General features: G+C 37.4%; 1 protein-coding gene across 1 annotated transcript in view; it reads left to right on the forward strand.

Moving 5' to 3' along the window:
* NHLRC2 (NHL repeat containing 2) overlaps positions 1 to 15643 on the forward strand; it is a 30939-nt gene extending 15296 nt beyond the window's left edge. Inside the window, exons 6-11 of the mRNA XM_005481086.4 lie at positions 3340 to 3439; positions 3867 to 4098; positions 4549 to 4671; positions 5739 to 5948; positions 6994 to 7216; positions 8058 to 15643. Coding sequence (XP_005481143.2) covers positions 3340 to 3439; positions 3867 to 4098; positions 4549 to 4671; positions 5739 to 5948; positions 6994 to 7216; positions 8058 to 8323 — 1154 coding nt within the window. The 3' untranslated portion in view covers positions 8324 to 15643. The remainder of the gene's footprint in view (positions 1 to 3339; positions 3440 to 3866; positions 4099 to 4548; positions 4672 to 5738; positions 5949 to 6993; positions 7217 to 8057) is intronic.
* Positions 15644 to 16765: the final 1122 nt, after the last annotated feature.

Consider the following 16765-nt stretch of genomic DNA (forward strand, 5'->3'; position numbering starts at 1 on the left):
TGGAAGTAAGCATGCAGTGCCAGATAGAGAGGCTGAAAGTGTGGGTAGTCCTGGGAATGGAATCCCTTCAAACAGATACTGCTCATGCCTGGTGCCAAACAAAGTAATTTCTGTGCATCAGATTGACTCACCAGTAATGGTCAGCAGTGTTCTGAGTGTTTGAAGATGTGCCTGTGTACAGACAGCACTGGGAGCTCTAAACACAGACACAGCAGAGGCACTGAGGAGCTGCAGCACTGAGCAGTGACTGAGGCTTCCTCTCCTGGGGAGCGTTTGTGCGCTCAGAGCTGTGGGTCACTGTTACTGAATGTTTGCAGCACAAGGATCTCCCATTTGCAAGCCATACCTCCCTTGGCTACAGGCACAGCTCAGATAAAGCACATACCCTAATAAGGAGAAACTACTCTGCATTTTTAAAACAGCTCAAGATGAGTTGGAATGTGGTGCTTAATTGAATAAATGTAAGATAATTGCTTTTTTCTCTTGTGTTATTTTATAATAAATTCTTTAGAAATAAATACTTTCCATTCATGGATGATAAGGAATTATTATAATGATGGCATTACCATAATTTTAGCATTCTGGCTCTCCCTGGCCCCATTCTCCTCTGAGAACTGTACAAGGATAAAAGTGGTGATGTCCTCAAACTGAAAGAAAAAGTTTTTCTGCCTTTTGTGTCAGAACATAAAGCATTAAACCATGAGAGGGCTGTTGTGTGATAAAATACCTTAGCTGTGTAGCATTAGTTTTAATTTTCTAGGTTTGTGTAATTTTTTTTAATCAAAGCTCTAACATATTTTTCACAATTTCCCAAAGAGCATGTGCTGTTTCCATGCTTGCATCCATTCTCTTTGTTCTAACATCCATTCAGTAGAAAATATTTCTGTTAAAATTTATGACAGTTATGGAGCTCTGACTTATTTTTACTGCCTTATTCTCTAGTTGAAGAAGAGATCTTCTCTCAATCAATCTTACATATCCAGTAAAATTCAAATTTAATATTGATACACTTTTCTCAGATTTCATTTGTTTTGCTGGGTGCAGAATTAGAGTAAGGAGCCTTTTCAATTTTTCAACATCTGGCTGTCACAGGAGAGTTTTCAATCTGTGGTGTTAGAGGACTGGATAGATGAATGGAACAGATTTTTCAACAGCACTCAGTTCAAGGCTTACTCCTTCAATTAATTGGTGGATAAAGTGAATATTAAATAATTAACAGAACTTTCTGAGATAACTCAGAATGTATTGCATAACATAGCAAGATAAAAAAGCTCACTTTCTGAATAGACCAGTGATTTTAACAGTTTTTATTCTGTGGTACTTAGAATAGTAACATCTGAATGTGCAAGATATGCATAATAGGAATAGAAAATCCTGAATCTGAGCAGTTCCTATATAGGAAGGAGTAAAATGATTTCATAATCTCTTTTCTCAATATAAATCTGTTAGAAATGAGATCTAATCAAAAACTTATGGGGACAGGGAGGTGTTGTTTTTGTTTTTTATACTGGAGTGTTTTTGGCATTGTTGGAACTTTGGTAGCATTTCTGGTAATTTATAAAATGTGTGTTTTGCAACTCAGTTTGCAAACCTTTTTGGATCCAGAAAAAGCTTTTAGGCACTTTGCAAGTTTGACTTTCATTTTTGGAGCTCTAGTTTATGTAAAAGCATAGACCCACAGGGAGGTGCAGGAAAGAGTCACCAGAGTTACTTTGAAAGCAGTCTTGGGAACTTGTATATTTATCCAAGAAACAGAAAATGGTGAAGAAAAACTCTGTTAAAATCATTTCAGCACTGTTCTGAAGAGAGCTCACAGTTTAAAGAAATGAATTCTGGAGAAAGAAGGATGCCATTTTTCCCCTCTTGTGGTTTGTAGTGTAGAAAAGATTTAGAATTAGAAGAAGAATGGCAGGATCTCAGCTGGAGGAATGGTGGTAATTTCATTTTTTGGACTAACTTGTCAGATTTAAAATGCTTGCAGGCATTTTGCATAACATAGCTTTTATTTTGAAACTCCAAGCTATTTTGGCTGAGTGGGGGATTATCCATGAGATTGTTTTCAGGAACAGCTCTGAGATGCACAGTGCTTTACAAGTTCATGTGAATACAAAGCAATTGGAAGGTATTTTTCTGTTGAGTGACTGGTGGTTATTCCAATACCTAATATGTTTATTTAGAAAAAATGTGTTGATGTTGCCTATAACTACATGAGACAGTGTTAAAAAGATAATACTGTCTTCATTTTAATGCAGTTTTTGAATGTCAACTTTCTGTTCCTTAAGATTTTCAGGACAGACTAAGATAAGTAAATTTCTTTTGATTTTGGCTTGTTGGGAGTTTTTTCATTGTCTTCCACAACCTGCCTTGATGCATTTCTTACTGCTGTACTGTGATTACATTTAAAGTTATAGAGTACAAAAATATTCTTCAATTTCCACTTGTATAATTTTCTTTGTGAAGTCTTATCTGGGCAAGATTTGTGTAGTTGTAGATTTGGATTGCTGAATAGTAGTTTTATACTTCAAGTTGAAAATAAATAGATGCTTGACACATGCTTGAATACTTCTTGATCAGAAGGTCACTGTTCCACAGGTCTGCATCTTGCATTTGTGACACCACATGTACATGTGCTGAGGGAGAACAGCTTGGAGATTGTTTAGTTACTTAGGGGGAAATTAGGAAATGCCCAGGTCACATTTACTGTTTGAATAAACTGCAGTTGGTGCTCTCCAGGGCAAGCATCAGTTACCCTTATCTTAAAACATGATGTCCTTTGTGTATAATTGTACATGATACACATGATGTCATTTGTGTATTATGTACAATGGTACTGCCACAATTATTTCTTTCAAAACTTGTTAACAGCTCCCTGAGGTTTTTTGGGAGTATCTTATTTTGTCACTGGTGTAGTAAAAAAAAAAAAATCAAGATTGTATCCCCCAAAACCATGCTTAGCAAAGATAGGTACTTGTTTGGCTGGTATGAATCAAAAATAGCATGTGAAACAGAATAGTAGAATGTTGCAAAGAGCAAATGTCACTTGAAACATTGCCTTTATCAGGTAGGGATATTAAAACCACAATGTTTAAACCCCTGGGAATAAAATAACAAGAAGAAAAGAAGAAAAATAGCAAGTTTTGGTAGATGAAAAACATTCTCTCTCTCTCTCTCTCTTGCTTTGTTTTTTTGGTTGTGTTTTATTTTTTTCCCCTGTAGGGAAGATGTGTAGGGGGACGGGGGGACAGCGGGGTTGGTTTGGTGATTTCTTTGTGTTATAAAACATTTCCAAAGTGGTTTTTTTTTTTTTTTAATCTGGTTTTCTATGTCCCTTTCTAAAAGTTTCAGGGACTCAGGAAGATGATGTGTTATGGATAGCAATGGCAGGCATTCACCAGATATGGGCACTGATGTTGGAAGGGGGAAAACTACCAAAGGGAAGGTAAGCAACTGTACTAAGAGAAATGTGAAATTGCTGCTTGTCTTGATAAACAGCTTTCAAATCCCAAAGAGGGAGATAATCAAATTAAACTGAAATTAATTTAGTTTAAAGGCTTATGTGCTTAAAAGTCTGCCTCCTTTTCCCACATCTGTTAAATGAAATGAAAGATGCTGCTTCAGCTATACAGCTATGACTTGGTAAGGTCCATTCATGTAATTGAATGTTATTTTTCCTTGCATTTGCTGAGTTACCTAGTAATGAATGATGTGCTGAGGTGATAAAAAAGCCCAAAGGCATTGAATAATTCCTCACTGCTGCATTACAGCTGGTTTATAACTCACAAGTGCCTGTTCTGTAGCTTCTATTTATGCATCTTGTCTGAGCTGTTTCAAACTCCTGACTGAAACCGGGTGCTCTTTGCCTTTAGTGAGTTGAAGAAAGGAGTCTGCCTTCGCTTTGCTGGCAGTGGGAACGAGGAGAACAGGAACAATGCCTACCCCCACAAGGCAGGCTTTGCCCAGCCCTCGGGGCTCTGCCTGGCCCCAGAGGAGCCCTGGAGCTGCCTGTTCGTGGCCGACAGCGAGAGCAGCACCGTGAGAACGGTCTCGCTCAAGGACGGGGCGGTGAAGCACCTTGTAGGAGGAGAGAGAGACCCATTGGTAATCACTTCAAACTTCCCCACACTGCCCTACTAATATTCCTCAAGCCTGACCTGGAGGAACCACTTTTGGGGTGAGAGGGTAAATCAGTTTCCGTGCCCATCAATTTCTTACCTTCACTGCTTGGAATGCAAATGTGTGGCAGCTGTGATGCTCAGGTTTTAGTGCAGACTGTTGCTCCTTAGATAAGAAATTATTTCACTTATTCTTAAAACTGCCAATTTGATTCAGCATTGTGTGGTCATTAAATCAGCTGGATTCATATTTATAACTTAGATGTGAGAGTTTCCATTTCTGTGGTTAGCACCCACACTTTCAGGTTTCAGTATCTTTGTTTTGAAATTGTCTTCATTTTTTTTAATTCAATAAATTTCCATTTAATTGCAATCATTTAAATTCATGTCCACATTGAGTAATCAAATCTATTAATTAAATAAAATAATTTTTCAGAATTTGTTTGCCTTTGGTGATGTGGATGGAGCAGGCATAAATGCGAAGCTGCAGCATCCCTTGGGAGTAACATGGGACAAGAAAAGACAGCTGCTTTATGTGGCAGATTCCTATAATCACAAGGTAAGTGTGTAGTAACTTGTTATATACAGACTTGGAAATTTTTATTACTACAAAGAATTATTTTAGTAACATAGACAGATTTTACTTGGTCCAGTTAAGCTGAGGAAATGAATTACACAAGTTCCTTTGTGGGTTCTCTTTCTTTCCTTCCTTCCTTCCTTCCCTTCTGGGTCTTTCTCTTTGCCATTGTTCTGCTGTCACATTCTTCTGTGCTGATATGATGGTCTCATGGGGAAGGTGAATTTAAAGTTACAGGTCAGACTAAAGACTTTCTGTGTGCCTGCCCAAAGATGCTGAACTACAATAAAAGATCTGGAAGGGCTTATTCAGGAATACTGCAGGTTTGATAAAACTGAGAGGACAAGAGGACTGGTTTTTCCCTTAGAAAAAGTTTTGAGAAGTATTGTGGGTTACACTGTGAAGTATTATGGAGCTCTGGGATAAGAGCCATTGTTTTACATGGTTGTTCTTACATGATGTTATATAAGCATCCCTGTCTAGAAGGTTTTTAACTGTACACTGACTACATGCATTAAAAGAGAAGTAACCTGTTTGATTTGAAGACTAAGGTGTATAACACTAAATGCTTATTGAAATTTTAAAGTAAATGATAGTTTTTTCAGATCTCGTATAAAACATTATAAACTTTTTTGCTATTTACAAAAACCCCATCTATTTGTAGAAGGAAAATAATCTAGAAGTTAGACTGCTAATTTTGTTATGCTCTCACTGTTTTGCAAATGTTTCTAGAAGGGCAGCAAACATTACAAAAACAAGTCATCCAGCATACTTTTATAGCTGAAGGTTAGGAACATGCAAAATCATGGAAGGGAACCCTAAATGAAGACCAGAGGAAGAAGTGAAGTCCATGAGGGAGTGGGGAGAGGGAAAGATGGGACATGTCACTTAGTAAGAGTGATAACACAGCATCCAGGATGGACACCTGGTAGCTGAGGCACTCCAAAAGCAGTGCTGGCTACTGGAAATGTGGCACATGAGATAATCCAGAACATCTGAATCCTGCTGGGTTTTCTCAGAGAAGCTCTTTGTGTCTTTGTTGATCTTAGATTAAGGTTGTGGATCCCAAGATGAAGAACTGTGCTACCCTGGCAGGCACAGGAGAAGCAGGCAATGTTGTTGGCTCCAGCTTTACCCAGTCAGCTTTCAATGAACCTGGAGGTTTGTGTGTGGAACAAAACGGCCGCCTCCTGTATGTTGCAGACACAAATAATCATCAGATCAAAGTGCTGGATTTGGAAACAAAAATTCTTTCCATGGCAAGTAATACTTACTAAACAGACTGATAGTGGTGTTTCTTGTTGTAAATTACTATTTCAGACTTCAGCAAGTGTGATAAAAATGAGACAGCTAACTTTGGGTACAGTAGTTGTATCTACAGGATGTTTTGTGATGATCAAGGAAATGAGCATTGCCTGTTAGCACAGTTGTTGAAAGCCTCAGTCTGCAGAAAGACAACTTTTGCATGAAAACAGAAAGTGACAACCCTCTAGAAAAGGTTGATACAGAAATATCAGTCATTAAAATGTACCACCCAGTTTTTCAGCCTGAAGGGCATTTCATGAACATTTTGTAAAAAAGGAAGTGAAATCAGTTACCAAGCCATGAAATTACACTATAAGAAACAATTTTGGGAAGTCAGTGACTTAAAGCAAGATGTATCAAAGGGCTTTCAAGTTGTCAAATCACAACCACTGTCAAAATTGTGCATAGCTTTATTTGATTGTAAACAAACAAATCTGTGCTCATGTCCACCTTACAGTGCCACTGTATCTTAATGATTTTTTGAAATGTATATATAGATATATTTATGACATAATGATCCTAATGTTTTCTTATATGTTTCTTAATAATACACAGTCTCCAATGTGTGTCTTATCATGTAACACGTGGGTGGCTTTTCTGGGAACTTCTCTTCTATTTTACTATGCAATGTGCATTAGTTAAAATCCTGGATTTTATTCCTGAAGCGTGCAGTTTAATACCAGAATTAGGAGGAAATACATTTACAGTTTATGTAAAGCAAAAAGGTAATCCTGATGTAAACAATTTAAATTAAGGGATACTCTAAAGTAGTTGTGGGTTTTATGGCTTTAATAGTAAATATTGCTTTTATTTGGATTAATAAGGGTTTTTTCCACCTAAAGACAACATTTTGTTCTTTTTCTATTTTGTCATAGTATTGTTGCACACTGAAAGTTTTAGGTCAATAGCCTTGATGTCACTTTGAAACTATGATTGTGTTGTGAAAGCCCATTTGTAATAAAAATAAAAACAAGTATTTTGTTTGATTTCTACTGATAGTTGCCTGTCCTGAAGCCAGAAGCATGTGATGTTCCAGATAACCTGCCTGTGCAAAAGGATAAGATAAATCTGCCGAGACTGCCTAAATCTGCACCAAATATTGAACTTCCTTCCCTGACTGTAGCTCCTGGCCAGACAATTCAGTTTTTATTAAAGTTGACTCTTCCTCTAGATTCCAGACTGAATGAGGAAGCTCCCAGTGCCTGGTTTATCACAGCAGAAGGTAAAGTCCTGGTTAGGATGGGAAGTGGGTTGGTTATATTAGCACATCCTGCAGTGCAGGGGAGCTCAGTCTGGTGAGTCAAGACATCCCTCCCCATCCTGTGTTCCTGTTTGACCTTGTGATGCAATAATTGATATTTAGAGTTGATGCTTTTAACAGCTGGAGTGCAAAGACTGAAAAAAGCCAAACACCTGGTAGAGTGCTTTTTGCTTGAGTTAATACATGCTGCATTATTTTGTGGTTCAATGCAATGAGTTAGGTGTATGTAGTGTACAGTGGTTTTTAGTTCACATACACTCAGATATTTAAACAAAATGAAACTCAAGTTTCATTCTAACAATCAACCTGAGCATTGCTAAATTGCACCAACCCAGCTATAAGACCAACACTGCTGTTTGGAAATGCCATCATTTTACCTGCAATTTAATGCATTTATGACAGATATCTTACCTGGTGTATTAGGTCTCTGATGCAATTGTATGGTAGCCATTAATTTGAGAAGTTTTGCTTGTGCATATCAGAATAAATTTTAATATCCTTTAAAGAGTGTATAGGAGAAACTTCAATTCCATTATATTTAAATAAGATATACTGTATATATATACACCTATAGTGCTGATGCAGAGCCATGGATCTCTCCATCTTTAAATGACTGATAAAGCATTTGTTAATTACTTTCCCTTTTTTTTTTTAATTCACAACTGGAATAATCAGGAAGGAAATTTCCTCTAATGTTTGATGTGGAAAGTCCTTGTTGTCCTATAGATAGAATTAGTGTTTTCTGTAGCTTTCAGACATGGTGTTAAATACCCTAATGATAAAATCTGTTCTTCCTTTGCAGATAACACCTGGTTGCTGCAAGGACAGTGTCTGACAGGAGAAATAAAGGATGTTTCCTGTCAAACTGTCATTCCCTTCCAGTTGCCTGGGAGCTGTGTGTCAGCTGAAGCCACCCTGGCCATCAAAGCGTGCCTCTACTACTGCAGCAAAGGTAGCAGTGCCTGTATGATGGCAGGAGTGTCCTTCAGCCAGCCCTTGCAGCTCTCTGGCACTGACCAAGGCAGCTCAGCCCAAGTGGAACTGATTCACACCTTTGTAACCAACTAAACAAAGCCAGCTGATTTCACACTTTATTTTGCTGTCCATCATTTCTGTGCGAGAAAGTACAGATAGATAACTTGGCTCTGTTTTTTCCTGGGGCTTCTGACAAAGCTAAGAAATAATTTGCTTGGTAAAATGAAGTAGTTTTTCCTACAGCTTAACAGGAAAATTTATCATCACAACCTCATTTCTTTACATTACAGTAGCAGCAATAACTTTGTAACACTGTAGACTCTGTTGCCAATTGTGAGCACACTGGATGTCTGCCAGTCTTAAGAAATGAGCAACAATTTTTAGAGTCCATTTGAAAGAGCTGGTGTTACTTTGTGATGTTACTGTAAGATCTTTGCACTGTAAATAGTGCTAGAATAGATCATTTTGGACTAATACTTCAAAATTCCTTTTATGCCCTAATTGCATTTTAATAGAATGTCAAAAGGAAGATTTTTTTTCCAGTCTATCAAAGAAGTATCTTGTTTATTCTTCTGTGATGACACTTGTGACATGTGTATTTTGAAAATACACCTTAAACTAGGTGCAGCTCTAGTTTTATGCAAACTGAGCATTTTGCTTTAACTCAACATCACCGCCTTACATGAAGAACAAAGGTTCATGGGGAATTTTCTGTGCAAGGAAACCTTCAAGCTCCTGCAGAAGAATTTCATGGTGATTTTTAACAAAGAATGTGCCTCTCTGCAATGTGCATATGTATATAAACTCCACAAAGCCATGCTGGAGCTTTTCTGATACATACCAATTTACATTTTATAGAAAGGGGTAGGTAATGGTTGAATATCTACACTGCAAATATTAAATGTCATCCATTTCAAGCAGAGTGATTCACTCCCATTTTTATTATTTCTCTGCAAAGACTATTCTGAAGACTTCTATGCTGCAGAGATGTAATATTATGAAGAATATTGCACTCTTGAAGTCTGATTCAGAGTCTTTTGAAGTCACTGTTATTCCTGGGATTTGTTATAGTGGCCACTGAGCCAGAATTGCATACTTGATAATGGATTATTTACATTCATGTTTAGAGCTTCTGATCTTTTGCTAGAACACTGGTAACCTAATCTTTGAGTAAGATGCTTTAAAACTCTATTGCAAAACTCTGCCCTTGGTGGTTAAATGTTTTGCAAATAAAATTCCCTCAATTTGGCATCATAAGAAGGGGCAGGGTGATAGTGGTGGTGTAAGTTTATTACTTGAACTGGAAGAGTTTCCATCATGCTTAAGGGGTAATTGGATTAGGCCCTGTGGTCTGTTCATAATAATCAGTTCTGAGAAGATGATTTTGTTTTAAGGTGAAAGGTAGTACTGCCACACATATTATAAAGTGCTGTAGTGAAAGAATTTTTTATGTAGTCTTTTCTAAAACAATTACTCCTGACACCTGTCAGTAAATCCCCACTATCACTTGTTGTTGCTTTTTCTTACTTAAATGCTGACTGAAATGTTGGTCATGAACCCAGAGGCTTTTGTTTTAAGGGAGTGGTGTGGTTCTTCCTTCCATTGAAATGCCAGTCTGTCTGAGAGTTCTTTGTGGCACCAGAAATGGTTGTTATTTCACCTGTCAGCAAAGCAAGGGCTGAAATGTTATTATTCTTATGTTTGGTTTTTAAGGAACTTTTCTGATTCACTGTTTCAGCTCCTTTGGGTAGGCCTCTCCATTCTCACATGCCATTTTGAAGAGTGAAAAAGCTTTGCTGCTTTGTTCACAGATGGCAAATGCTGTTGGAAGGATGAAGATAAAGAAACTGATTTGGGCATTTATTATTTTTTTACACTTTAGTAAAACTCAGTCTTTCACTATTCCTTGTTTGTCTGTTTACCTTTGGATAGTAGCCAGGAAACCTTCAATCAGCTTCTAGATAGCCTGCAGATTTTCTGCTGCTCTCTGAAAAAAACAAGCATAAGGTTCAGAAGTTCAGAATAATGAACCAAACTGTCACAGTTACCCTGAACATGGAATTCATCAGATGGATCTTTGTCCCATCATAGTCTCTCACTTTGTCCCATCACAGAATGGTTTGGGTTGGAAGGGGACTGAGAGATCATCTTGTTCCAGCCCCCTGCCATGGACAGGGGCACCTTCCACTAGAGTAGGTTCCTCAGAGCTGCACCCAGCCTGATTGTGAACACTTCCAGGGATCTGGGCAGCCTGTGCCAGTGTCTGACCACCCTCACAGTAAAGAATTCCTTCCCAATATTCAGTTCAAATCTGCCTTTTTCAGTTTGAAGTCATTCCCCAGTCCTATCCCTACATGCCCTTGTCAAAAGTCTCTGTCCAGCTCTTGTAGCTCCTTCAGATACTGGAAGGTGCTAGAAGGTCTCTCCAGTCTTCTCCAGGCTGAACAACCCCAGCTGAAATTTCCAGCTAGAATGACATTAAATTTTACTATTTCATTTAGATCACTTTATCAAATTCTACCTGTGCTCCAATATTATAAAAGAAAATCAAAAATCTGACACTTTCAATTAATGTATTGCTGTAGGAGAAAGACTGTATTCTCACTTTATTGAACTATAGTGTATAATTTCTAATAGCAATATTGTAGTTATATTTTCTATCTAAATGTTCTCTCCTTGCTCAGTGTTTGTGTTCACTGTGATTGGCCTTTAATCCTACAGTCTAACATAAAGGTTTTTTTGTCCAAGGGATAAGGATGCACATTCCCAGAGTCACTACTTCTGTTTCACTTGTAGTGTTCAGATATTCAAATATTCTGTGATTAGAAAGCACAGATTTTTTTACAGCTTATGATATTTAGGGATACTATTTCCATTTCTTCCTCCAGGGTTTACAAGCTGCTCTTACAGTTAATAACAAGTGCCATAAATTTCACCAGACAGGCAAAGTGAATAGCATATACAAGCTACAAGAAATTTATTTAAGTACCTGAAAGTATCTTCCAAATAGGATGCAGACAAATAGGAAATGTTACTATTCTGTAAAAAAAAATCAAATCTATTGATACTACCTCTTTGTATGAGAACTAAGTTTTTTGATGTTCCCTGATATAAAAATTCTAAGCAGATTGGAATGGCTCAGCACTCCCAGATTTGTGTCTCACAGTAAAAGTTTGTAAATCAAGGCCTTTTCCAAACATGACTTTCTACTGACTTTAACAGGTTTTGCAGCAGACCTGAAGGAAGCATTAAAAGACTATAGCAAGTCTCTAAAGGGTAGGGTCATGGTTGACTTGTATAATGGAAACAAGTTCCGTGGCATTTTCAGTTTTTAGTTGTAGTGTTTGCATTTCTGGGACAGCTTTTGGTTGTGAATGTATGTATTAATAGCTCCATGAGATGTTTTTAGTAATTTTATTCAGTTGCAGTATAATATTTTTTATTAGACTAGAAAAAAAGATGAAGTGGTTTCAAAGAGGGAGAATAATTTGTTTTAATAGCTCTTTCATGTTGTTTGAATTCAGTAATATCTTTGTGTAGTTTGCTCCCTTCTGTTGAAGGAAGGGTAGGGATGATGACTGTGTAAATCTATTGATGGGCACATATTTTGTGCATATATTTTTGGTTTATTTCTTTTTGTGTTAGATTTTTAACTTTTCTATTGGATGCAATTCTTCACAGTTTGTGTTTGGCCTCTCATATCTCCCACCTGTAGAGCATTATAGTGTTTGTACATGCTGTGGTAGTGTGGTACCAAGCAAGAGAAAGTAGTTTTATAGCATCAGGGAAATGCCTTATAAGCTTATCCTGAAAAAAGTGCATATGGCTTCCAGTATATTGTATATATTCTTAATGCACTGATTTTATTTTGGTAGGAAAATATTGTAGCTGAAACCATGACTAAAACTGTTTAGTTGAGAGAACATCAAGAAAAATTTATTCCTTACCTCTTGCTCAGAGGAGGGAGAGGATGAAAATGAAGAGACTTTTCTTATAATGTAGGGCTATGTCCTTTTTCCCCTTTAATTATTGACTATTTATTTTAGCAAAGCTAGAGGCATTATTGACCATGAATTGTCTTGAATTTTATTCCTAACAAGTTTTTCTATGTACATGGAAGCTTTAATGTCTGACTTTGTAGAGTTATGAGTGATGGATCTTGTTTTAAATGGTTTTAGTTTAGCAGAAAATAGCAGAGATTTATGTACATTCTTAAGATTTGTAACTTTTTAAAAATCACTGGTAGTAATTGACTGACCTCAGAGACACACTGAGGCTACACTCTCACAGAAGTGGGAACTCAAAATTAAGTTTTCTTGTTGTAGAATGTGTGAGATGTGCTGTGACACGTTGTGTTCCCCAGGCTGCACTTGTGCTACCTAAGGAGAATTCTCCACACGCTGCAGCTCATCAGTCACCCCCAGTAATTCTCCACTGAAATCTGCCAGGTCACTTGCTCATGTAATCAATTGATATTACTGATTTAGGCTAGCAAACATGTAGCACTTAGAATTTATCATTACATTTTTTATTGAATTTGGTTTGTCAGGGATTAAAGGAGTTCTCTGTCCCAAGCAAACAAAGTATAGGAATGGTGAGGAGTAATTGGAGATAATTTTTGAAAATGTGAGACCTGGGGTTTTTTTAAATTAAATCACAACATCTGTTTTTGCATTCAACAAGAGGTCATTAATTTAGAAACAATATTCTAATATTCTACAATACTCTAATATTTCACATTCCATTATGTTCATGTAACCAAATTCAACCATTGTCTTCCATTAGAAGCAGCAGATCTCTATTTTATAATTTTTGTACTCTTTTAGATAAAGTCACTGCTCTCATTTAGGATTAGAATTCATTCCTGTTCAGGACTCACCACACCTATGACTGAGTTTCCAAGTTTATCTCAGTTTCTTTGTCCCCCCCATTTTGGGGGATTTGGGTTAGGTTTTTGGGTCTGTCCTTTCCTATTGTAGTTTCCACAGTGAAATGCAGCCCATATCATGTTATGTGGAGGGATCCAAGTAGGAAGGATAATTCCCTCCACCAGCTCCTTGCCCCTGCCCTGCTTCAGGGATGGGGATGTAAACAGCAGGTAATTCTAGATAGCATTGGAATAAGATGATGTCCTCAGGTCAGATTCATCAAGCTTTGCACTCCTGCAGCTGCTGGCAGAAGGTTTCCCTTTACCTCTGGCCCTGCCCACTGAGGTGCTGCAGTTGTTTGCAGCTGTCCCAGAGCATCCCATCAAACTTGAGTAGCCTGTGCAGGGATTCTGATGGCTCTTGCTTTCAGGAAACTTTGATTAAATAGATATTAAATACTTTAGGTTAAATATTTTAGCTCTTAAATAATTTGCTGTCATGTTGCAGGTTATTTAATTATTGTCAGGTAATGCACTCCTGCTGCAGATGAGAAGCTGGAAGCTTGGGTGTGAGTTGAGGAATGTTTGTGTAGCTATAATTAAATATTGCTTAGTTTACCTCTTTGGTGGTCCTTTGCTTTCAAGCATACCAGGGAACTCTGTCCAATTGCAGGCTCTAGGGCTAAGCAAAAGAATTGCAAGTATTTTTAAGTCTTGCCCAGTTCCTTTGAAACATTGACAATTTTGAGCTAAAGAAATCCTATTTGAAGAAAACCTGTTCATACATCTGCCTTAACTTAATGCTCTGTACTCAACATGCCTCAGAAGACAGATATTCCACACTGTATTCTTTCCCATTTTGACTAAGGATTGAGAAATTCAACCCATCTGGCCATTGTCAAACTTCATAGAAAGCAAAACAGCAATTCCCAATTTGATTTTACATCCATCTAAAGAAAAAAAAAAGAGCCTATTTTCCAAGCTTTTGATTAAACTGAAATACTGGGTTTGAACCATATGTTCAAGGAATCTGTCCTGAGAGTTGCTTGAATCATATTTCTAAATCTGGGTTCCAGATTTTAAAAATTAATTGATAGTAAAGTGGAGAAACAAATGGCTAAATGTTTTATCTATTGAATACTTAACTTCATAAGTCTCCAATTCCACTTTTAAAATAGAATTAGATCAACTAAAATGTTCTCCTCTCTGCCATTACCATTAATTTACCATTAATCATTGTATCATTAAAACCTGTGATGAATCTATGTGATTTTGTAAGAAAATCAATACAGGAAAAGAAGGTGGTTGTAAAACAGTGACTGGGTGAAATCCAGGTGCTCTAAGGTTAGTGGCAAACACCTTTAGGGCCAGGAGTTGGCCCAATGTGACAGAAATTCTGTGTTTTTATTACATCTTGATGGCTGAAGGAAAAAATCAGTGCCTTTTGTAACAATACTTGAAAGTGTTTCTTTACAGAAATACTGGAGTACTGATTGAAATAAGCTATTTGACCTTCATGGTTTGCAAGCTTCAGAGGGATTTAATTCTACTAATTCTGAAACTGTGAAGAATTTTCCTTCTCCATCATGTTACTGAATTAATTTGAAATTAAGGTGCTTATTTGTCAAACTCTTACAAAATACTTCAAAACAAGTTTGTTTCTCCATCTTGTGAGCTTAGTTCTGAAATTATTGTTACACACTTTTGTACACTCCAGATCAAAAATGGCAGGGGAACTTCAAACAGCTTGCTGAAATTGTGATTTGAGTGAGATGGAAGGCAAAACATGCACTGACAAATGGGCAAAGGTGACAATTCTTGGTATTTGAGGGATGGAGAGTTGCTCTTTGTTTTGGAGTTGTTCTCATCTCTTCTTCAGATCAGCAAAGGTACTTGACACAGCAGAGGGCTGTGTGTAGGGGCAGTGAAGAAGGGTCTGTGAAAGCATGGAACTTCATTTAGGTTCTGCTGCTGGGTTACCTAAAAATCCCAGCAGTATAATGCTGGTGAGGGAAGTCACATTTGAGCACTTAACACCTTAATAAATGTCTCCAGGTGGTTTAAGAGGAAAGCCAGGAATTGTATTTTCTTCCTTGAGAATTTCAGTGTTGCTTTGTAGGCATTGGAAAATTTTGTCTGTTCTCTGAGATACTAAACCTTTGTTTCTCCATTACATTTGATGCAAAGCCTTTCACATATCTGAATATTTTAAAAATGTGGTTTACATTTGTTGTTATAAAATATGAGAAGAACTAAAATGAAAACACTTCATCTACAGCTGATCTAGGTCATGTAAATTCTTCACTGATGGTGTTGCCTAACTGTTCTTAACAATATTCATAGATGATGGTCCTTTTTAAATAAAGGGTAAATATCCTGTAATATTATGAGAACAAATAAATACACTGTAGAATGTCGGCCTTGGCTATCAAACCAACAGATAAACAGTGATTAAAGAATGTATGCTTTCTCCTGTGCAGCCTCTTTCTCCTTTTAAAGCTTTTTCATGGAAAAATAAACATTAAAAAATTTTATGTTTTCTTTCATGCCTGAATTTTTCTGTCAATCTTCGTGTGAACATAGATCTAGAAGTTATGAAATGTGTCTGCTGTGAGGGGTTGCAGCTTGAATGAAAGGCTTTAATTAAGAAGTTCTGTTTGTTTCCCACTCCCTTTGCCACAGGCTCTGCAGCCGTGGGTGTCAGTCGGCCCTTCAGTCACCAAGGGTCTGTAAAACTGTGAGTTGTGAGGCCACCCCCTCCAGGGCTCTGGGAATGAGAGATCTGCTTTTATTTTCATTTCTGCACGTAAGAGACATTAGAAATGGTGCACTGCATGAGTCACAGGCTGCCTGATTGTGTCCTTCACTTCACTGCAGAGATCCCAGAGCAAATTTAGCTACGGGATGAGATCCCTCTGCATGGAGCTCCACTTGACTCAGTGTTTGTTACTGTGATTAGACTGAGCCACATTTTGCAGCATGTGGGTGCCTGTTTAATTATAATTATGGCTGAACTGTATTTTAGCAGCAGCATCTAAAAAGCATAATTGTTTTACTCAGGTAACAGTTTTGCAGCTTTGAGCCAGAACCTGTGAGTACTGGCAATGTTGCAGGCTCCCATGTGCTCCAGTAGAAGTGGAGATGGACACCAACATGCCTGCAGAGATAATCTATTATTTGTGCTGCTCATCATGTTTTTATTGATGCAGTGATTTCTCATTAGTGAAAGCATTGTGTGACAAAAATTCTGGAATGTCTACTGTAGGTCAGCCTCATAAACTGTAGTGTAACTATGTTGAATTTGTGTAAATGCCACCACCCCACTAAAGATTATTCCTTGTGTTTATTTGTCTATTCAAATATTTAAAATATTTATACACACTGCTTATAAAATTCAGCTAACTTTCTTTGATTTCCATGCAGATGCAATATATTCAGCTAAGTGTGATGTAGCAAGTCTGGATTTGACAGACACTCGTATTCTATTGTAATTTCTCTGTTTTACTAAAAAGTTAATCAAAAGCTTCTGCCAAGCTAAACTCAGCAAGTTTAAGTCACACAGTCTCTTAGCACACAGGTGACAAAGTCTGTGGCACACAGTCTTTGTGCCACAGGTCACAAAGCTTGGCCTTGACTGGCTTTCAATTGTCACCTCTGAAATGACACTT

Source organism: Zonotrichia albicollis, chromosome 7, assembly GCF_047830755.1.
Source record: "Zonotrichia albicollis isolate bZonAlb1 chromosome 7, bZonAlb1.hap1, whole genome shotgun sequence".
NCBI classification, from domain to species: domain Eukaryota; kingdom Metazoa; phylum Chordata; class Aves; order Passeriformes; family Passerellidae; genus Zonotrichia; species Zonotrichia albicollis.